Source organism: Mus caroli, chromosome 7 (genome assembly GCF_900094665.2).
Source record: "Mus caroli chromosome 7, CAROLI_EIJ_v1.1, whole genome shotgun sequence".
NCBI lineage: Eukaryota > Metazoa > Chordata > Mammalia > Rodentia > Muridae > Mus > Mus caroli.
Genome location: NC_034576.1, coordinates 79,087,918 through 79,111,041, shown reverse-complemented (window position 1 = coordinate 79,111,041; position 23,124 = coordinate 79,087,918). Strand labels below are relative to the sequence as shown.

The window sequence follows — 23,124 nt, the reverse complement described above, 5'->3', positions numbered from 1 at the left end:
ACACACACACACACACACACACACACACACAGACACACAACCCTCTTGAATGTAGAAGCAGACCAAACAACAATTTCATTGAAACATTCTTTAACATTTTTTATTATGCCCAATAATGGCATAACAGTGATTTATTTCTTAATTCAAAGGCAACTATGATTACCAAACAATCTTTTGTAAGAATAAGGCAATCTTGTTCATATCAGCTTGTAACCTCAGCTATTCAGGAGTGTGAGTCAGAGATTATATTCTTACAGCTAACCTAAACAACTCAGTGAGATCTTGCCTCAAAATAGAATTCAAAAGGAGCCCGGGCACTGTATTTCATGCCTATGCATAAACCCTTGTAAGAATAAAGTATCTATATGCTATAATATACACCAATTTACTTACCTATAGGTCTTATAATCTTTCCCACCTCCTTCAACTAGTTTGAGAGGAGGGATTCTTAGTCTTTCTTTAATTGACATGACCTGGTCAAAACTGGATGCAACAAAGGCCTACTCAACTGGCCTCAATGCCACAGAGTGTGAGGTGTTTTTGTTAAGAGAGTAATATTTTATATGTAAGTCCTCATTTTTTATGTGTGCAGAAATGCATGAGAAAAAAACAAACTGAAGGTGGTTTAGGTGTGTTTTGCAGACTCTCTTTTATATAGTCTCGAGGAAAAGTGAGACAGTGCTTTGATACCTTTTGGATTTTCAACTACAGTTTCTCTGAAGTTTTATCAATATGAGAGTACCATGCCTGTGGGGTTTATATGGGATACCTTGTGTGGATAAGTCTACCTATGATAAATCCTCTCTTCTCTGTGCCTCCACTTTACTTACTTAGTTTCCTCTTCTTTTTCAGTGTACCTTGTTGTGGTGATTTGAATAGAAATGACCCTCATGGGCTTATGTATTTGAATGCTCAGTTGTTAGGCAGTGGCACTCTCTGTGAATGATTAGAAGGATTAGGAGATGTGACTTTGTTAGAGTAGATAAGGCCTTGTTGGAAGAAGTGTATCTCTGGGGGTGGGCTTTGAGGTTTCAAAAAGTCCATTCCATGCCCAGTCTCTTCTTCTCTGCCTATGGATGAGGATGGAGCTCACAGCTACTGCTCCAGTATCTGTTTGCATGCTGCATACTCCCCACCAGGATAATAATGGACTAACCTTTGAAATTGTTAGCAAGGTCCCAACTAATGATTTCTATTATGAATGTTCTTGGTCATGGCGTCTCTTCACAGCAACATAATAGTGACATAAGACACAATTCTATTATAATGACCTGTTTACATAACTTTTACACACACACACACACACACACACACACACACACACACACACACTCCCAACAGACTATGAGCATGTCAATGGCAAAAGATGGAATAATATTGGCTTTGTATTCCTGCTGCCTAGCATGATTCTGTGCCCTGTATGTTTGGAATAATGAAAACCCCAAGGCAAGAAAAGCATACACTCCAGGGTCTCTAATTCTAACTCTTTATTTAAGATGTTCAAAGAGACATAACAATATGTTCTTACAATTATTCTGTGTCACTCAAAGCTTTGTCAACGACTTCACACCCCATAGAGAATAAAAGAAGCAGGCTCAGTAGGAGGCTGGAGGTCTGAGGTCTAGCACTGCCTCTACTCCCCCTTAGCTAAGTGACCCAAAGTGGACCATTTCCACTCTCTAAAACTCCAGTTTCTCCATAGCATTGCTTGGTTGCACATGCCTTTGGGAGGTTTCAAAATAAAGTCATGCAGAAATTTCTGAGATTGAGAGGCTTTTCACTTGACTTGAGTTTCTGTTTTACATTGCCTCTGTTGTCACTCTTAGCTCTCCCTCGGAGAAAGCTCTGTCCTCCATACCAGATCATGCATCTCACAAACAGACAAAGGCCAGAGAGGGTGGGAAATGATTTGCAAAGAAGCCAAAAGGGGAAGTCTATAACCGTGTATTTTTCCACTTGGTTCTAATTTAAAACCACTTACAAGTGACAACTCCCAACCCGAGGCAGGTGCCTTGTGGTAGCTCATTACACCCTTGGGACCTCATGTAAATCTTTTTTTTTTTTCTCTGAGAACAGCTATTGTCTTCCAAGGAAAAGCTTTTAGCATAATGGCAGACTGAATAGAACATTGCTTTTGTAAGAACAATTTTAAGCAAAAGAAAAAAGGGAAAGGTATTCTTTAACAACCACAAGTGCAGCCTCCTCAGCTCCCTCCACCTTGGCTCCCTGGAAAGAACAGCATGCTAACTGTGGGAGACCCAGGCAGTAGAGTGAGATTATCTCAGCTCCAGAGACATAGAAAGGTTATGCTCTGCTTTTTAGCTATAATAAGTGCAGAGTGGCGGTGCCTCAGTTGCAAAAATAGCATATCCACCCCCTCATGCACCTTTGTTGTTTCTTGGCTTCTCGCCATCCACTGGGGCAATAGTGACTCTGCAAGAGAATAGGAATTGCTAAGGAGAGGATCAGATGCCCTGTCTAGAAGAGGTCTGTAGAGCAACAATCCCCTTTCATAGTTCTCTTACAGTCAAGAGAATGTCATAAGGACACACACATATATGTGTGTGCACACATATGTATATATGTTTGTATGAGTCCAATTTGGTCAAAAAGTTTCTGAGAAATAAGAAACACTCATTACAGAATGTAAATCTATAGGATAAAATGGGTCAATTTTCTCCATGCAGAAATGGATCCTTTAGAATATGATATTATGGAGGGAATGTAGAGAAAGTAGGTTAGCAAAATGCTGTCCATCTTTAATAAGTAGTATGTGGTTTGATCGTACACATTTCTTAGGAAATTTCTCCTGAAACAGCAAGAAAAGGATAGGATGTTGGAGAATATGGATTGATGATGGTCTGGAGTCTCCTTCTCAAGTGGCCACTTCCCATTCTCCTGGCTAAAGGCTGGTTATGAGCTTTCCTTGGCTGCCATATGCAAAATGGAGATGAAGGCAAGAAGTACGGGAGTGGAGGCAATGGTATTAAGTAAGAACCATTATCTCTTAGAGGCATGAGGCCTGTAAACTCTACAGTGGGTTGGGTTAGGCAGGTCACATGTTGAAGGTTTGCCTAGACAACTTAGCAAGATCATTTGTCAGAGGTATTTACTGGTTTGTTTAAAAAATGTTTTCTCTTTGTTACTTATTTTTCAATAAGTTTGGTTGGTTTGGTCTTTTGGGTAATTTTCTAAAGAGAATGAAGGCGGAGAGTTCAGTGGGCAAATGGGTGAGGAGAGTCTGGAAGGTGTTTGGTGAGGGGACACCATGATCAGAATATAGTATATGAAAAAGAAAATATTTTCAATTTAAAAAAGCAACAAGGCAGACTTCAGAGTAAGGTGATGGCCTAGAGCTGTGTTGGAGTAAGCAAATGAGCATAGCTAGAGAAACAGATCAGGGCAATGGCTAAGTAAACTTCCTCTCCCATCAGACCCACCAACTTCCTCTCCCATCAGACCTACCAACTTTCTCTACCATCAGGCTGGATTTCTTGCTTGAAACCACACCACTCAAAGCAGCTGCTGACATAACTGCAAAATCCAGCAGAATCTGAAGTAATAGCAAACCTTGGAATGAGCTCGAGCAGGAAATCGACACACGCTCTACTGGTGGGGATTTATAGCACCCAACAGGAACCAGTAAAACTATAGGAACTAAACAAAACCTCGGAACAATGCTTTGGGTACAGCATGCCCCTCTTGCTGGCAGACCAACAGTATTACCTCAACCATAGCTGGGGGGGGGGAACTTGCCTTATCTGTCCTCAGCTAGTCACTCACCATCACCCACACACACCCCCAAAACACCTCCACATAAAAGTGAAGGAAGAAAGGAGCACAGGTCAAAATCAGCATCCAGCATAGCCCAGGCCAGGACTAGGAAAACACAACAAACCCACTGAGGAAATGAAATCAACACCCAAGTCAGTATCTCCATTATCTCATTTCTCCTCTCAGCTGTCCTTCCAACTGCAGGGATTCCTCACCCACAGAACACCCTAGGTCAATGCAGCAGGTTCACTCTATCTCCTAACATTCTCATCTCTTACCATTTAGTTGTCTCTGTGTGACTTTATGTCCATCCCCTGCCCCTTTTTTGACTTTCTGTTTGTTTTTCCTTTCTTCTTTTCCCATATGCATGCATTATTGTTATACCTCCCAAAGTCCAGATTTATAATTTATGATATACTAGCCTGATTTACTATATACAATACATGACTCTACTGCCTCCCTTTACGGTATATTGTTAACCAAACACTCACAGTCTCCACCCTATATTTTTTCCTTTGCTTCTATTATCCCCACTCCTGTGTGTGTCCCTTTCCTAATGTCTGCTTTTGTCTTTTCCTTTCCACTCACACCACAATAACTAAAGGATTGGCATGCATAGTAGTACTATTGGGTCCCTTTATTCCCTAAACAAATAAGAACTTAAGAAATGTTTACTAGTTACCTGCCACGCTGTTATAAGAGTAGGTTAACTGCTGGTTAGTACCTGCTTTTGAAGACAGCACTCAACTCCCAGGAATAGAGTGAAAATTCAATCTGACCTCTGGAACACCAGTCTAACAGAGGAAAACATTACAATTGGACTACAATCTGATCTCTCATGAACACTGAAAATGCCCCCACTGAATAAAGAGGGGTAACTTCAAATACATCTGAAACAACATAGCCAAGTATGGTGGTGGCATGTGCCTTTAGTTCCAGCATGGAAGAGAAATAGACAGGCATATCTCTGTGAGTTTGAACTGTATTTAGTGTACATAGTGAGTTCTAGGACAGCCAAGGCTACATACGGAGACCCTAGCTCAATCAATCAATCAATCAATCAATCAATCAATCAGTAATAAAGAAGCCCCAAATGACAACTATCTTAACCAATGATCTAACCAGATGACTAATTCCCAGGAAATACATACAATTATAGTCACACAACACACACACATAATATAAAAATCAAGACAAACTATTACCTCCCCAAATTACTAATCCCATAGCAAAGCCCCCTGATAAAAGTATCTTACATGTAGCTCCAGATACAGAATTCGAATAAATCATTATAAATGTAGTCAAATAATTCAAAGTACACATGATCATTTTCCAAGAAACAAACACAAAGAGATTAATGGAAAAAGAGAAATCAACTCATTATATGAAATGGAGTCTAATAAAGAGAGAAATACTGAAGAAAAAGCAAACCAAATTAGTGAAAAACAAATGACAAGTCAGATAAAAATATTATTGGAGAGCTTACCAATATAACAGACTTATATGTAACACATAATATAATAGTTTGGGGAAACATAGATATACGTACGAAAAGGAGAATCATTTAATTCAACAAGCATGGAAAATATTTTAGTAAAACCATAGGTAAAAAATTTACAAACGTAAGGAAAAAGAACTCCAACCAGATATAAGAGGCATATAAGATGCTGAATCACTAGAACCAGCATAGAAACTCAAATAATTTATTATAGTTAAAACACAGAATATACAAAGCAAAAAGAGGATATATTGAAAGCTGCAAAAGAGAAAGGTTAAATCACATATACAAGCAGACCAATCAAAATAATTGCTGATTTTAATCAAAAATTCAAAAGCAAGGGCTCAAAATTATGTATTTCAAATTCAGAAATATCACAACTATCAGATCCAGTCGGATATACCCAACAAAGCTATCAGGACTGAAGGTGAAAGAAGAACTTTCTATGAGATCTAAAAGAGCTATGACAATCAAGTTGCTCCCGAGATGATACCGGACAGACTACTTTAGACTTAAAAGAATTGTGAACACTTTCAAGAGACTGAGATAGAGGGGAAAAAAATGATTCTAAGACACTAGCTTAAAAGTGATAGGGACACTAACTCACCCATGAAACTTTTAACCCAAAATGTATTGTGTTGACAAGAATGCTGGACAGGGAAGGAGGAGAGCAGAAACTGAGAAAATAGCCAACCAATTACCAGCACTTGAGACCCATCCTATAGGCAAGCACCAGTCCCTGACATTATTAATGACAGTCTGCTATGCTTGTAGTCTAGCATGGCTGCCCTCTGAGAGGCTCCACCCAGAAGCTGACTCAGACAGATGCAGACATACATGGCCAAACAGTGGATGGACCTTGGAGACTCTTGTAGAAGGATTGCAGCCAGAAGTGGATAGGAACTCCATAGGAAGACCAACAAGGTCAACTAACGTGGGCCATGGAGCTCTCAGAGACTGAATTACCAACCAAAGAGCATATATGGGCTGGACCTAGACCTCCCTGCACATATGTAGCATATGTGCAGCTCAGTCTTTATGTGAGTCCCAAACAATTGGAACTGGGGCTATCCCAAAAGTTGTTGCCTTCCCATGGGATATATTCTTCTAGGTGGCTGTTTGTCTGGCCTCAGTGGGAGAGGATGTGCCTAGCCCCACAGAGACTCGATTGCTAGAGCTTAGGGGATATCCAGTGGGACCCCACCCACTTAGAGGAGAAGGAGAGGAAGGATGGAGGAAGGACTGTGGGGAGGAGGACAATGAGAAGGACATAAGATGAATAAGTAAAAGTAAAAAAAAAAAATTAACACAACAGAAAATTGTCCAAGCAGAATAAAAAATAAAATAAAATTAGCAGGAAGCAATACTCCTTATCTTACTCAGGGTTTCTATGCTCTGATAAAACATCATAACAAAAAGCATCTTAGAAAGCAAGGTGTTTATGTCATCTTCAAACCCTCAGATCTTACCCCATCACTGAGGAAAGTCAGGGAAGAAACCTGGAGCCAATAATTGAAGCAGAGGCCTCAGAGTAACAATGCTTACTGGTTTCCTCCAGCTTTCTTTTACAACTCAGGAGCAAGAAAATGACAAATAGAATTCCCAGTGTCTAGTTTCAGTTGAGGTTCCTTTTGTCCAAATGACTCCAGTTGTGTCCAGTTGACAAAAACCAATGATAACTCTGAATATTAATGTTTCAACTCCCAAACCAAAGGACACAAACTAACAGATAAGAGTTAAGTCAGATCAAATCTAATCAGAAAATATAGAGGATCACTTCATGTTAACCAATGGGGGCATCTATCAAGAGGAAATTATACAGAGAGAGGAGAGAGAGAGAGAGAGAGAGAGAGAGACTGACTATAATTGTAATTTAAATATACCAAACATGGGTTCATTCTATTTTATAAAGCAAATATTACTAGGTTAAAAAAACACAAATTAATAAATTAATTTCCATCAGAGACATAGTAGGTAAATTTAATACCTCATTCTCACCATTAGACTGACTGACCAAAAAAAAAAAAAAAGAGTGAATATATATTTAAGTTAAGTGACATCATAGATCAATTGGGCCAAAAATACATCTAGAGAATATGTCATGTAAACATCAAAGAGGATAGACATATCCTTCAGAGAAACTCATGAACTTTCTTTTAAAAAGGGCACATATTAGAACACAAAGCAAATTGGAACAAATGAAGGAAAATTAATTAAGCCCTGTACTCTATTTGATAATGATGGAATAAAAGTATCAATAAAAACTACAGAAATACACATAGTACTTTCAGTTTATAAAGACTAAACAGCACATTCCTGAACGATGGACTCAATTCCATTGATAAAATTAAGAAGAAAACTTTAAAGATTGCTAGAATGAAATAAAAATGAAACATGACGTACTCAAATCTATGGAATGTGATAAAAGTAATATTAGAATGGAATTTATTGCTCTAAGCACTAATACTGAAAAATCAAAGATATCTCCAACAACCATATTGTTATCCTTAAGGCAATCAAGAAATAAGACCAAGCCAATTCTAAAAGCAAAAGACAAAGATAACAAATATTGAGCTGAAAATTAATGAAGAAGAAATGAATGAAACAATACAAAGAATGGGTGAAAAATTGACTGGTTCTTTAAAAAGATAAACAAGATTGACAAAGCCTGACTCAAATTAACCAAAAATTGAAAAGGAAGAGATGACATAATTTAACAAAATTAAAGATGAAAAAGGAAACATTACAACAGACACTGGAGTAATTCAGACAAACATGAGGACATTAAAACTATATTTCACTAAATTAGGAAATCTAAAAGAAATGGCTCAATATTTAGATGCATATGATATATCAAATCTAGACCAAGATGAAGTAAATTTAAACAGAACTACAGCAAACACTAAGATCGAGGCAGAAATTTAAAAATCTCCTCCCTCAAAAGAAACAAACAAACAAACAAACAAACACCAAAGCAAGAAGCAAGATGGATTCAATGCAGAATTCTACCAGACCTTCAAAGAAGAACCAATACCACAGCATCTAAGATAGAAAAAAAAACTTCCAACCTCTATTTCCAAAGCCAGTGTTACCCTAATATCAAAATCGGATAAAGACACAACAACAAACAAGCAAACAACAACAACAAAACCATAGGCCATTCTCAAAATATGCAAAAATTCTCAATAAAATACTTACAAGCTAAATTCAGTAACATACCCAGAAGATCATCAAACATGATCAAAGTGGCATCAGTCCAGGAATACAGAAATGGTTCAATATATGTACAGCAATAAATATAATCCCCAACATAGGTGTACTTAAGAGCAAAACTCATCACATTTCAAAAGATGCAGAACAAAAAGTCCCTTGTCAAAAACTAGCATTTCTTCATAAAATGAATGCTGGGCACAGTATACCACACCATAATAAAGGATTAAATATAGCAAAACAGTCATAATCATCATGTCAAATGGACAAAAACTCGAAGCATCCTCACTAAGATCAGGAGCAAGACACTTAACCTTGCTATTCAGTACAGTACTTTAAACCCTAAATAAACTGACAAAGAGGAAGATAAAAGGGATACAAGTAGGAAAAAAAAAAAAAGAAATCAAGTTAACCCCTATTTGCATATGATATGATTCCATGAATAAGAGCCCCTGACCACCACACAGGAAATTGCTAGAACACCTTGGAAAGCATATTCAGTGAAGTAGCTGGCTGCAAAATTAACAAACCAAAAATCAGTAGCTTTCCAATATAATAATACAGGCAATTATATAGAGAAAGAAATCACCACAGAAACAGTCTCATAACAGGTAACCTCAAACACACTGTTGAAAAAACCCAGCCAAAGCACAGAAAGATCTATGTAATGAAAACTCTAGGGCACCAGAAGATGCCATCTCACCAAAAGCAATCCAAAATTTCAATTCAATCTTCCATCAAATTTCCAATGAATTTTTTCACAATATTTTTTTAATTTAAATTTTTAATTTTAATATTCATGTGAAAACAGAAGTCCCTGGATAGCCAAAACAATCCCAAACAATAAAAATATTGCTAGAGGTATTACCATTCATGATTACAAAGCCATAGTAGTAAAAACAGTATGGTGCTAGAACAACAACAAAAGACATGGATTGATGGAGTATAATTGTGAACCCAGATACACATCCACATACCAACCCTTGCCTGGTTTTTAACAAAGAAGCCTGAGGTACACATTGGAGAAAAAGGACAATTTTCAATAAATGATGCTGGGAAAACTAGATATCTGCATGTAGAAGAATGAATATTGACCCTTATCTCTCACTCTGCACAAAAATCAATTAGAAATGAATGACAAACCCCCGACATTTCTAACAGGAAGCACAGGGAGTACACTTCAGGTTCTATGTCAGACAAGGACTTTCTGAATGGAAACCTGGATGGCCATGTAGGAAATAGGACCAACAGTCTACAAACGGAACCTCATGACATTAGAAAACACTGCAAAAGAAACTGTTGCTTGTGGAAAGAGGCAGCCAGCAGAGGGGAAGAATGGCTGTCCCCTATGCATATGACAGAGAGCTGGTGTCTGGAATACACAGAGAACTTAAAACTCTAACACCAAGTAGACAATCCAATTAAAAAGTGGATTATGGAAGGAAAAGTAAGTTCTGAAAGGATGAAATACAAGTGGCTAAGGAATACGTTTTTAAGTGTTCAACAGCCCTAGCCCACAGGTAAAGGTGAATTTCTAATATTTCAAGATTTTTATGCTACTCCAGTCAGAATGGCTAAGGATAAGAGAAGATGACAACCAACGCTGACAACAACATGAGGAGACAGAAAAGTATCCACTGTGGCACTCAGTGTGGAGTTTTCTCAGAAGGTTAACATAAATATATGATCCCTTGTCACATCTTCAAAGTGACTTATTCTATGACATAATTGTTTGCTCATGGCATATACTGTTGTTCTATTTATGTCTAGTAAATGAAATCAGCCTTCATTTTCATCAACTAATGACTGTATAATGATAATTTAATAGACACACACATACAATAGAATTTTATTGGAGCTAGAGAGATAGCTTGGTAATTAAGAGCACTAGCAGCTCCTCCAGACAGACCTGAATTCCATTCCTAGCACTCACCTGTGGTTCATAGCCATCTCTAGCTCCAGTTCCAGGTGATCTGATGCCATACTCTGGGCTCTGCAGACACCAGTCATGTAAGTGGTATACACACATACAGACAGATAAAACATACATGATAGTTATTCTTAGTTTTCAGCTTGACCATATATGAAATAAACCATAACCCAAACATCTGGGTACACCTGTAAAGAATTTTTCATGAATGAATCATTTCAGGTAGAAAGTCCCATCCCAATCCAAATCTTTTGAGGTGGAAAAAAAATTCCACCTTATATCTGAACTACATCTTCTGGTGGTAGCCTCTATAGAGGGCATGGAAGAAGAAAGTGCTTGCTCCTTGCCTGCTGGCCTTGGAGTTAGCTGGCAAGTTCATTTTTTCATGGTAATAGAGCCTACTTCTTTAGGATTCTGATGTATACTGAAGACCAACTGATAAACCCAGCTTCAGGGACAACAACTAGTGGATTCTTGGACTTTCTGTTGAGAGACAGCCTTTGTTGGAATAGTTCTACCACAGCCTGTCAGCCACTCCTGTGTGTGTGTGTGTGTGTGTGTGTGTGTGTGTGTGTGTGTGTGTGTGTGTGTGTATGTGTGTATGTGTGTCTGTGTTTAATGGAGTTATCCTAAAAGAATAGGGTGTGGGGTGAGATGTTGCTCCTCTCAGTCCTCCTAGTCATAGGTGCTAAGAAGAAAGCCCACTGTCAGGCATGATATACCTTCCTATGAGCTTTCATAGGATTTCCATGGATAAGGGAAATCCATGAAAGCCCTAAAACAAGACAGGCTATTGGCATTGCTCTTGGTTGCCACTAGAATTTGATAGTAAAACCACTGCTGAAGCTACCACACACTTTGATCACAGGGCTGGGAGAAATCATCCTGACACTGAACTGGAAGCTGCCTTTCTGCTGGCTATCTCATAGGGCTGGAAGGTTCTGGGTAGCTTAATTCAGGAGAAAAGCCATCAACGCACTAAGCCATGAACCCTATGAGCCAACATAATGACTGACTTGACAAAATATGCCTATGGAAGAAATAGTTGTTTTAATGTTTTAAGAGTAACCAGCTGGTTTCTGGTTGGATTTAAAGCCTATTACACAAGAAGGAACACATACCTGGTTCTACAAGCCTGACCATGAATATGTAGCTGGGAAAATCATGGGTCCTAAGAAAGAACCTACTGTGATTATTTTACTAAATAGACACAGCATCCAATTGCCTTTTAAAGACCTCAAACACCCATAGGTTAGTGTTGTTGCTTTTCATCCTCCTCAGAAAATATTTTCACAGTTTATGGTGGCTCATACAGAGCCTCAAAACTGGTCAAAGTGCAGAGAGTGTCTGTGAAGTTTTCATCTATAAATGAGGTAAACACCCAAACAGACACACATACACACACACACACCCCTACCTCAGGGAGCATCACTAGTATTTATAGCTATTGGAGGACAGAATCCATTTTCTTCAGCTGTGTTTGCAGCAGTAGCTGGCCCTATACACCTATACAAATAAGATCTGTATATGCGTAGCACTAATTGAACTCTTTCATTTTTTTTTGTAAGAAGCTGAATATGAAGTTGAGGAAGGAATATGGAAGATGGAGTTGTCCTCGAAGAGTGGAGAGAGTGGTGAGTAGATATGATCAAAACAGATTATGTGCATGTCTAAAGTTTTCAAAGAATAAATTAAAAATTTTATATTTATTTTTAAAGGAGAAGTGTTTGGGAGATAAGTTGGCAATAGAGCAGTAGGGGGCTTGTTTACCATGGTAAGGCTATAGGTTCAATTCCCAGAGGTGTGGGGAGGAGGAGGAGGAGGAAGTAGAGAAATGTGCTCACAGAGCCAGCATATTTTGTGTACAAAGAAAAAAAAAAGAAAGAAAGAAAAAACAGGAATGATTGGGGAAATGGCTGAGTCAAGAAAAATGCAGAACTGCTCTCCTCACCAGGTTTGGATAAGTAATGAGACCCAAGACTCCCCTCCACTTCCACTAAGGTCTGTGTGAATAATGACCACTCGAGACTTTCTTTACTTTAAAGTGCTCTCAATTTCTGCTAAACTTCAGCATCTTCTCTCAGTTCAAATCCAAGAATGCTGACAGACAGAGAAACACACACACACACACACACACACACACATGTAAACTTCCAACAAGTGTAGACTGAGGATAAATCCTTTTCTGTTCAAAAGACAGAATGCTTATTAACATACACATTTAAAAAACAACCTTAAGGGCTGGTGAGATGGCTCAGTGGGTAAGAGCACCCAATTGCTCTTCCGAAGGTCCTGAGTTCAAATCCCAGCAACCATATGGTAGCTCACAGCTATCCTTAATGAGATCTGACTCCCTCTTCTGGAGTGTCTGAAGACAGCTACAGTGTACTTACATATAATAAAGATAAAAAAAAAAAACCCTTAAATAGACTAGGTGTAATTGTGCTAAACCAGCATTAACTAACAGATTCTCGCCTCAGAAAGCAGGAAAAGGAGTTTTCTGGATTGACCTTGCCAACCAAAACTATCTGTAAGCCTGCTCATGAGCTAGCTGTCTTCTGTTCTATCCTGTTGGAGCATCTGTCTCATCCTATTACATTCTATTCACTCCTTATTCTTCCCTGTCTACTGTGCATGTCTCACATGCCCTGCACTCCTTAGGTAGCACAGACTTTATCAATTAGGAGGAACCTAAGATAACCAATATCCCAAGCTCCTTATAGAACCCACACTTTGTCAGTTAGGAAGAATCTGGATTTCCTAACTTTCCAGTGCCTCACACATCCCTCCTGAACCATGATTCTAAACTGAGCTGTTCATTGTCTTCGAGAGGGCTCTTTTCATCTTTGCTGGAGCCAGTCAGTCAGTCAATGTGGGAACCCCGACTGGGGGAGTGAGGATGATTATAGGAAAGGCAGAAAGAAGATGAAAAGAGACAGAGATGGAAGTGCTGTGGTCAATACCATGTGAGTGAACAAGTGTATTTTCTCAGTGTCTTTTAAAGGCAAGCAACACAAAACATGACCAATTCCAGGAAGATAAACAATGACCACAAATCCTTACATGGCAAGTTTATGGTACACAGTATCTATGTTTGACTAAGGCCATTTCCTTCAGGCAAGGACAGCCTCTCAAGGATGTATGTGGAAGCAGAGGAACTTGGCAGGGTATAAAGCAGGTCTTAACTTAAAACAAAGACACATATTGGCAGACTCATTCATGATTAATCACAAGCAAGAAGTCAGTCAAAGCTAACTCCGGAAGTGCTCCCCACACATCTTCAATGTCTCCTGAAGCTTATCTTCTCAATAATGACTTGATTAGCATTTTCCCAGTCTTCCCAGCCATCGTCCTACTTGAAAAGCACAGATGTGGATGAAACTCGAAGATCTGTCAATATCTTGCTTCTGAGGGTTGAAGTCTCTGGTACCAAGCCTTGAGTCTTCTCTTAGGAACATTGTAGGAAACCATCATCCTCAGGTCTCCAAGCAGAGGTGAAATGAAGAGCCAGGAAATTGGGAAGAACTGAGCTGAGGGTCTATTTACCAAGAAAGTAAAGCAAAACCTTCCCAGGAAAGTAACTGTTTTAAAAAGTGAAAATAGTTTTGAAAGATAAATCAAACTAAATAAATACCTCTGGGAGACTCTCTGGAGTCTACACCCAAGAAAAAAGTAAAAGTAATCAATAAATTGTCCTTAAAACATTTCCTGTTCTAGGCCTTTACAACAAATGGCCCAAGGGAACCAGCCTTGAGGAAGGAAATCTTCCTTGGGCACCATAGCTCTGTCCTTATCTCTTGGGTTTCTAAAATAAAACCCAAGTGATAATCCTACACAGTGGGGAAAACCCTTCCTTATGAAAGGTGAGTGGTGGCCATTGAACCAGAAACAGGCTATGTCACAGCTAAACAACACACACCTGACTGAGGCTGTCCCAGTCTCTCTTGGGGAAAGAAGCAAGTAAGACAATTTAAGCTCACCTGGAGAGAGGCCTGGAGGCAAAGAACCCTGATCCTCTGGCTCATTTGCTGTGTTCTAAATCAATATATCACATTCTATGGTTCAAAGAAACTTAAGTGGTTTTACTTCTGAATTACAGGGCATGGTTAATTGCACTTTGGAGTAGCTGGGTTTATATTGTGTTGCGTTGTTCTTATTTTACAGACCCAGGGATGGCATTTATGCACTGCAAAATGTGCTTATGGGCAGCACTAATTGAATTCAGTAGGTTAAATATAATGACGATGCTAAAAATAATAATGAAGTTAGCAGGGAGATTTGTTGGGGAGATCCCAGGAGAAATTGAAAGGGGGTGGAAGGTGGATATGATCAGGATATATTGTATACACGCATAAATTTTCAAAGATGTAAGATATAACAAAAAATTTTAATTATATGGCTGCGCAGAGTCTATGTCCCCTCACATTTATGTCTAAACCCTGTGGTGAGATGTGAAGGAGCTAAGGAAAGATCTGAAGTCAAAAGAATATTCTCTGTGCTTTTCTGCAGCATGATGACGGAGTCAACACATTTGCTTTGCTTAAAGACACTGGAGCGAAAATAACAAGGTTGGAAATCTGGCACCACCAGTGGTCATGGTAGTGAATTCCGTGAGTCCCATTTGACATGCCTGTAAAATGGGGTTTGCTGAAATTAATCCCCACAATGGAAGGTAACAATCGGCTACTGTGCTGGTTCATTTTATGTCAGCTTGACACAAGCCACAGGTACAGCTGAGGAGAAACACAATTAAGAAAATGTCTCCATAAGATTGGCCCATAGGCATGTCTGTGAGGTATTGTTTTGACTACTGCTGAATGTGGGAGGGCTTAGCCCACAATGGGGTGAATCAACCCCTGGGCTGGTGGTTCTGAGTTGATAAGAGAGTAAACTGAGCAAGCCACAGGAGCAAGCCACTAAGCAGCATCCCTCCATGGTTTCTGCATCGCAACCAGATTCCTGCTGTGAGTTCTAGCTCTGGTTTCCCTCAGTAATGGGCTGTGATGTGGAACTGTAAGCTGAAATAAAGCCTTTCCTCTCCCTCAAATTGCTGTTTGTGGTGCTTTATCATAGAAATAGAAATATGAACCAATATAGCCTTAATCTATACAATTAAGGTGGGTGTGGGGTATGTGTGTGTGTATAAGTGTGTTCAGTGAGTAAATAAAAAAAAAAAAAAAAAACAGGCTGTAACTTTTCTTGCATGATCTGGAGAAATGATATGATAATATTCAAAAGCATCAGCTAAGCCTATGTTTTCATTAACCTTGGACCACTCAGAATCAGATACACAATTTTCAAACCCATAGCAAAATGCAAATGAAAGGTCCCCTGTCAAAATTTTTATATTTGTTTATTCTTTCTTGAGGACATTAATTTTTAATTTTAAAATTTTTAAATAGATACACAACATGTACATATTTATGAGATAGTATGAGGGTTTTGTATATTTAAACTGAAAATGACCTGATCAAAGTTTTTGAAATATAAATCACTTCAAATAGCAGTTTCGAAAATATCTGTACTGGCTACTTTCAACTATTATACTGAATTGCTACCAGCTGTAATTCTTTCTCTGCATTGTGGAGCATTACCAGTTTTCTACCTATCCAACAGCATTGCCATAGCTACAGGCCATCCCTTCTCTCTTCTTTTCCCCCATTAATCTTATCCATCTCTGGAAAAAACCACTTTAGCCTGTGTTAGTTTGATTCTTTATTGCTCTCACAAACACTAACCAAAACCAGTTGGAGAAGAAGAGGGATTTTGGTTTACTCTTCCATGTCACAGTTCATCACTGGAAAAAGTAGGGCAGGAACTAAAACAGAACAGGTACCAGAGGCAGGAACTAAGCAGAAATCACAGAAGAATACTTCTTACTTGGATGTTCTCAATGACTTGCTCAACTTACTTTCTTGCAAAACACAGGACAATCTTGACATAATCTACAGTGGAATGGGCCCTCCCCCATCAATTATAAATTAAGAAATGTCCCCATTGTCCACAGGTCAATTGGATGAAGGCAACTGAGATTCCCACTTGTCATGTGACTACAGTTTTGGGTCTGGTTGACTGTGTTTAAGGAAGTTCTCCAGTTTCTCTTTTATTAGATTTACTGTGTTTGGTTCTATATTGAGATCTTTAACTTGCTTGGACTTGAGTTTTGTGCAGGGTGATAGATAAGGGTTTATTTGTATTCTTTTCCCAGCAACATTTGTTGAAGATGCTTTATTCGTAATAGCAAGGAACTGAAAATAACCTAGATGCCCCTCAATTGAAGAATAAATAAAGTGTGTTACATCTACACGATGTAATACTATTCAGCTGTTAAAAGCAAAGACATCATGAAATTTGCAGGCATATGGATGGAACTAGAAAATATCATCCTGAGTGAGGTAACCAGACTCAGACATGCATGGTATATACTCACTTATAAGTGGATATCAGCCATATAGTACAGGATAACCATGCTACAGTCCACAGACCCAAAGTAACTAGGTAATAAGAAGGGCCCAAGGGAGGATGTAAGAATTTCACTCAGAAGGGAAAATGAAATAGGTATTGGAGGTGGGTGGAGGGAGAGTATTGGGTGGGAGAAGGGCTGAGGAGGGAAACTGGCATCAAATTGGGGGCCAAAGAAGGTCTGGGATTAGAACAGAATTGGTGTGAAGGGAGTATCTTTGATAGTGGCCAGGAACCTGAGACTGGGGAGGTGCCTGGGAGTCTATGAGGATAACCCTATCTGAAACTCCTAGCTGCTGAGGATATGGAGACTAAAGTGGTCATCTCCTGTAGCCAGGTAAGACTTTCAGTGGTGGAAGGGGAACAAAACCTTTCACCCAAAATTTGTTCTCCCTGCAAGATACACAAGAATAAAAATGGAGCAGAGACTGAGGGAATGGCCAACTAATGGGTGGCCTAACTTGAGCCCCATCCCCTGTGAGAGATCTAACCCCAGACACTATTAATGATACTTATACTTGCAGACAGGAGCCTAGCATAACTGTCTCCTGAGAGGCTTCATCCAGTAGCAGATGGAAACAGATGCAAAGACCCACAGCCAGACATCACGCAGAGCTCAAGTTGTTTAGTGGAAGAGTAGGGGATAGTATTGCTCAAGAAAGAGGGGTAAAGCTGCAAAAAGACCTTCAGATTCAACTAACCTAGGCACATGGGGGCTCACAGAGACTGAATCACCAACCAAAGAACACTCAGGGGCTGGATCTAGGCCCTACACATTTGTAGCAGATGTGCAGCCTGGTCTTCATGGGGTTCCCTAAAAATTAGAGTGAGCGCTGTCTCTTACTCTGTTGTCTGCCATCGGGCCCTCTTCTCCTAGCTAAACTGCCTGGTTAGGCTTCAGTAGAAAAGTGTGCACTTATTCTTGCTATAACTTGATGTCCCAGGGCTGCGTGGGACTTTCCCTCCTCCTCAGACAAGGATAGAGGATAATGGGGTTAGGGATTTATAAGGGTGAGACTAGGAGGACAGGGGAGGGCTTCAATCAAGATATAAAGTGAATAAATTAGTAATGGAAAACAAATTACCAACAGAGTATCTAATTCTGGAAATTATAATTTCAGTTCCCACATATAAATGAGATTACATACTATTTGTCTTTCTGTGTCTGACTTGACTTACTTAGTCAAATAACTATAGTCACATGACAAGTGGGAATTTCAATTGCCTTCAGCCAATTGACCTGAGGACAATGGGGACATTTCTTAATTTATAATTGATGTGGGAGGGTCCATTCCACTGTAGATTATGTCAAGATTGTCCTGTGTTTTACAAATTAAAGTCAAAGTCTTTAATTTCCTTCTGTGATGTTACAAATACCTGGTAGAAACTATTTATTTAAGAATTCCAGGATGATATCCATGCAGAATAGGTATACTAAGCCACAGTTCTTCTAAGCAGGAAGACATGGAAAAATATACATTTTAAGCAATTACATAAATAGCATTCAGAACTTATTTTACCAGAGGAATAGAATGCCCTAAAACCCAAACTCCAAGAAACAATTCCATTGAAAACAGAAATAAAGCAGGGAGAGATCAAGTATGAATCGATGGGGGCTGATTTCTGCTTTGTATTTTTATGATTAGTTAAAATAAATGTATATTTTCATGTAACTCTTATGTTCTCCTCTTTAGAAACACAAGTTGGAAAACAGAGAATTATATGTATCTACTTTGTAAACTAAATAATTACTCACTGAAGATTGCCTGGGATTATTACCTTCAAGTCCCAGGCTCTGCTCCTCTGCCAAGTAGAGGACTCTATTGCTGCTGAGAAATTGCCCTTAAATGCATAAAACACATAAGAGAATTTTTTAAAAACCCCTTACTATTCATTAAAGCATTTTATGGCCTTGTCAATTCAGATGGGATAATCAGTTGTTGATTAGCCAGGTTGTTAAGCATCCATTGTCAACTGTTGATGGGGTGGGAGCAATTACATTGTGTAGCTACCAAAGAGTCACCTGAACACGATTAGCACTTCACCGGGTAAAAATGGTATTTTCTGGGAATGCATTAGCTTGGCTTTTATTCTCCAGTCTTTTCTTTCACCTTCCAAAATTCTTTTTGTTTCCTCCTTCACTTTTGCTGTCTTGCCTCACAGAGGTCTAAAGCTCATTGGTAACAAGTCAGTCAAACATATACTCAGGACTCTAGTATGAAAGGGTACAATGGATCTGTATATTGTCTGTGTGTATCCATATGTCTGTATGACCTCATGTGCATCCGCATGTGTCTCAATGTCAGTGTGTTTATCTGTGCTCTTGATTTGGCTTTGCTTTGATTTCAGAAGCACTGACTACACACTCCTACATCCTCAGACTTTCAGACACAGATACTCAGGCTACCAAGAAAATTCATCAGACAGGGCTCAAAGATTCTCCTTCCTTCCTTCCCTGCCATACTGGCTGAGAGAAATAGAACAGTGAGCATGGAGAGGGGAGAACCTGGATTAGAGCTGGAAAATGTGATTCAGAGACCTGGGTCTGTTTTCAACAAGGAAGGAAGTCATCACCACTGATGGTCTGCTCTGTATTCTAACAGGTCATTTCCTCTTCCTGGCAGTTAGCAATTCATTTTCCCCATTCTTTAACAACAGGATGATATTAACATTTACTCTTCATGTCATATCAAGAAGACGTGGTGATATATTTCTATCAAGACAGACAAGTCCCCACTCAATTATAGACCGTCTGTTCTGAAAGTGAAGGTACATTCCCCAAACTGCAGAGGAGCCTCTCAGCCAGATTTTCAAGAAAAGCCTCATCATTTTACTCACGGAACTGCTCCAGATGCTCGGTGCTGTTAGACTCAGGAAAGGCAGTGATTGTCACCAGTGGACATGGATTCCCTCCCAACGTTTGGCAGAGAACATCATGGCGGAAGTAGATTTCCCTGTGGTCGATGCTTCTTTCCAGAATTTCAAGATGAGTCTAGAACAGAATCAAAATACACATACATATAATTAATATATATCTAATAGCTCAAACAGGAAATACCTTTCATTCACTGAATTTCATAATTAGTAGAAGTGCTTTTATCAACTCAACCTGTCTGATGTATGTAGAGCTTTGCGTGATGAGAGGCTGTGCTTAGGTGAGGTTTAGTGGAACTGAACAGACAGTATTGCTTTCGCGCACATCTACATAAGACATTTGTTTGTATGTTGAACTATAAGAAGGCAACGACATAAAATATTCTTCCTATCACTATAGTGTGGTTACCATGATGACAGACTATATCCAGAGCACTAGAGACTATGAGCCCAGGAGCACAGGGCAAAGCAGGTCGAGGCATTAATGGAAAGTTATGAGCATCTAGAAGGAAAACAAAAGACAGTTTACCCATGGAATCCTAAGTTAACAGAATGTTCCTACTATACTTCCAGATGTAAATACTAGTTGAAAACACAGCATTACCCAAAACATGAAAGAGCCACTGAAACAAGGACACCTAGTTAACAACCTTTAAGGCCTCTGGGGATATCTGCACTAACCATAACAAGGGAAGGATTTGTAAACATGCTGGAGATGCCCTGTGAACCCTATCTGGTTACAGTGACTTCAAGAACCAGAGAGGGCATAGCCAGCCCAACTGCAGTACAGGAGTACTGGTGGATAAGTATTATCCAGTTTAAGATATCAAGTTTTCCCTATAATCAGGAAGTTATCCACAGAGCAAAGGAGAAACAACTGACCTTTTCTCTTGATGACTAAGCCTGCTAGGTAAATGAAACACAGACACACACACACATACACACACACACACACACAAACTAATCATGAGAATATTTAATATATTTGTGAATATATTATGGTAGAGAAAATGTTTATACATTGGCAGAATTATGTGCCCTAAGCATGCATGTACTCATCTATAAATTTGTGTGTACTTAAGTGTGTGTACTTAAATAGGCACAGAGATGTGAAGATGATAATATTCAGGAGACAAGGAGTCTATGCTGCCTTATCCAGTTGGAGTCCGTGTAATTATAAGTGGTTAAAAGCAAAGACATTTTCCTAGTTGCTGAGAACCAACGAGAACTCAACCTGCTAACCTAGCATGGAGGATAAAGGGTGGCACAATCAACATAAGAGTACAAGAAGCTTCTATAAGCTAAAAAGGCCAAGAAAATGACCCCCTCAGGCTTCAGAAGGAGCACATTCTAATATTTGGGCATTTGTCCAAAGAGATCCATGTCAAACTTATAATTTGAGGGTTTTATTTTTTATCTCATTTAAACCACTATGTTTTTGATAATTTGCTATGGCAGAAATGGAAAATGAATACAACAGAAAACCAACAAATAAACAAGTAAGGTATTAAGTACAGCATAAGGAAACAGCATGGCTATGAATAGTTAAGTACTAAAATATTTGAGACCTGCAGAAAAATAAAATGTGTTGTGGAACAAAGGGAACCCAATAATTGTATAGATTTTCTTTTACCCTCAAGAGGATACAGAAATTTTACTAGGAATTGAAACTAGTGGCTCACATTTGTAAGCTCAAAAATCAAGAGACAGACAGGAAGATAGCTGAAGTTGAAGAATGGCAAGGAAGAGGAAAGAAAAGAGAAGAAAAGTGAAGAGAGAAAGAGAAACTGAAAGGGTATTGGAGAAGGAAAAGAAAAGGGAAAGGAGACAGAAGAAGATGAAAAGAAGATAAGGATGAAGAACAAGAAAATTTGACCTGGAGTCACATATTCCTTGAAATTGATAAACAAGACACCCAGCACCTGGAGCTAACTGTCCACATGGATATGAACTTGACAAGGGTCTTGTCCAAGAAAATAAAACAGTGTAGCAAGCAAGCGTCCACACAAAACTATTTGAATCTCTTTCCTCAAAACCATTGTCTATGAATCTGAAACAACCATGCCGTAATCCTTACTTAATCCTACCCCCACCTCCACATTAAGTCACCAGCCTTTAAACTGGACTTCAAGATTTCAATAAGTATCCCAATTTTGTCCTTCCTTCTTGGAGAGGAGAAATTCTCAAGATTTTGTCACATGTTTTTCACCATGATCACACATACATAGGACACAGGTGAAAAAGTTCAAGTACCAGGGCTCATGGCTCCCCCAGGCTGACACAGTACACATGCACTCAGCATCATTTCTAGGACCATGTTACACCACCATAAATAGTGAGAGATCAAAGGAAGCTGATCTGGGTCCAAAGATCTCAGCCAAATCCTCTCCATACATTCTGCCCAGTTGCCTTATCTCTGTTCTTTTTAATAGATGGACTTTACTCTTGGTAAAACCTGGTCTCATGTCTCATGGTTTTATTATTATTCTAAACTTGATACCACTGCCATTTCTTAAACAGAATGGAACTTGGGTCTGAAATTAAGTCTATTTTTAAAATGTATATAGTTCCATGTAAATATGTATGTATAAATAGCCCTATCATACATGGACACACACACATATGCACACACACACACACGCACACACAAACTTCTTGACTTATACTTCTCTCAAAAGAACTAGAAGCCTGCTTAGTGCTTGATAGTAGAGAGGATTTTAATCCAATAGCCCTGCATATGTCAAGTTTATGGTCATGAGAAGTTAAGTAAATTTTAAACCAAAACAACTGTTGAAAAACTAGTTTCTAAATAATACATAATGACTTTTAGAAAGGATGAAAGCAAAATGGATACATGAAAGAGGAATAAATTAGACAAAATATTACCACTGTTTTGCATGCATATACATAGCAATATTTGATTCCTGACTATTAAAAACTATATATCACTAAGCTTAAGAGCAGGAAGGCTAAGGGAGAGTGAGTGCTTGGGTCTCACTGTGTTTGCAGTCTGCCTTCAGTTTTAGAGGAACGTAGTCTCCTTATAGCTCAATTTTTCATCTTTGAAGTGTGTATTAAAATAATATTCCCTACATCATGCATTGATTGCTAAACTTCATGAGTAAAAACTATGAGAAATATATCTATTGCCAAGTATCACAGGCCTAGAATCCCAGTAACTGACAATTTCAAGGCCTGCCTGCTCTACAGAGAGATATCAAGGCTGTCTGGGCAACTCAACAAGACTTTGTCTCAAAATAGAGTTTAAAAGTATTTCTTATATTATTTGTGACTATTGAGAAGGGTGTTGTTTCCCTAATTTCTTTCTCAGCCTGTTTATTCTTTGTGTAGAGAAAGGCCATTGATTTGTTTGAGT

The 23,124-nt window shown here is 38.9% G+C and overlaps 1 protein-coding gene across 1 annotated transcript in view; it reads right to left on the bottom strand.

Annotated features, from left to right (window-relative positions):
• Window positions 1-23,124, bottom strand: part of Agbl1 (ATP/GTP binding protein like 1) — an 842,475-nt gene that overhangs the window by 622,347 nt on the left and 197,004 nt on the right. Inside the window, exon 17 of the mRNA XM_021168273.1 lies at window positions 19,713-19,866. Within this exon, the coding sequence (XP_021023932.1) occupies window positions 19,713-19,866 (154 nt within the window). The remainder of the gene's footprint in view (window positions 1-19,712; window positions 19,867-23,124) is intronic.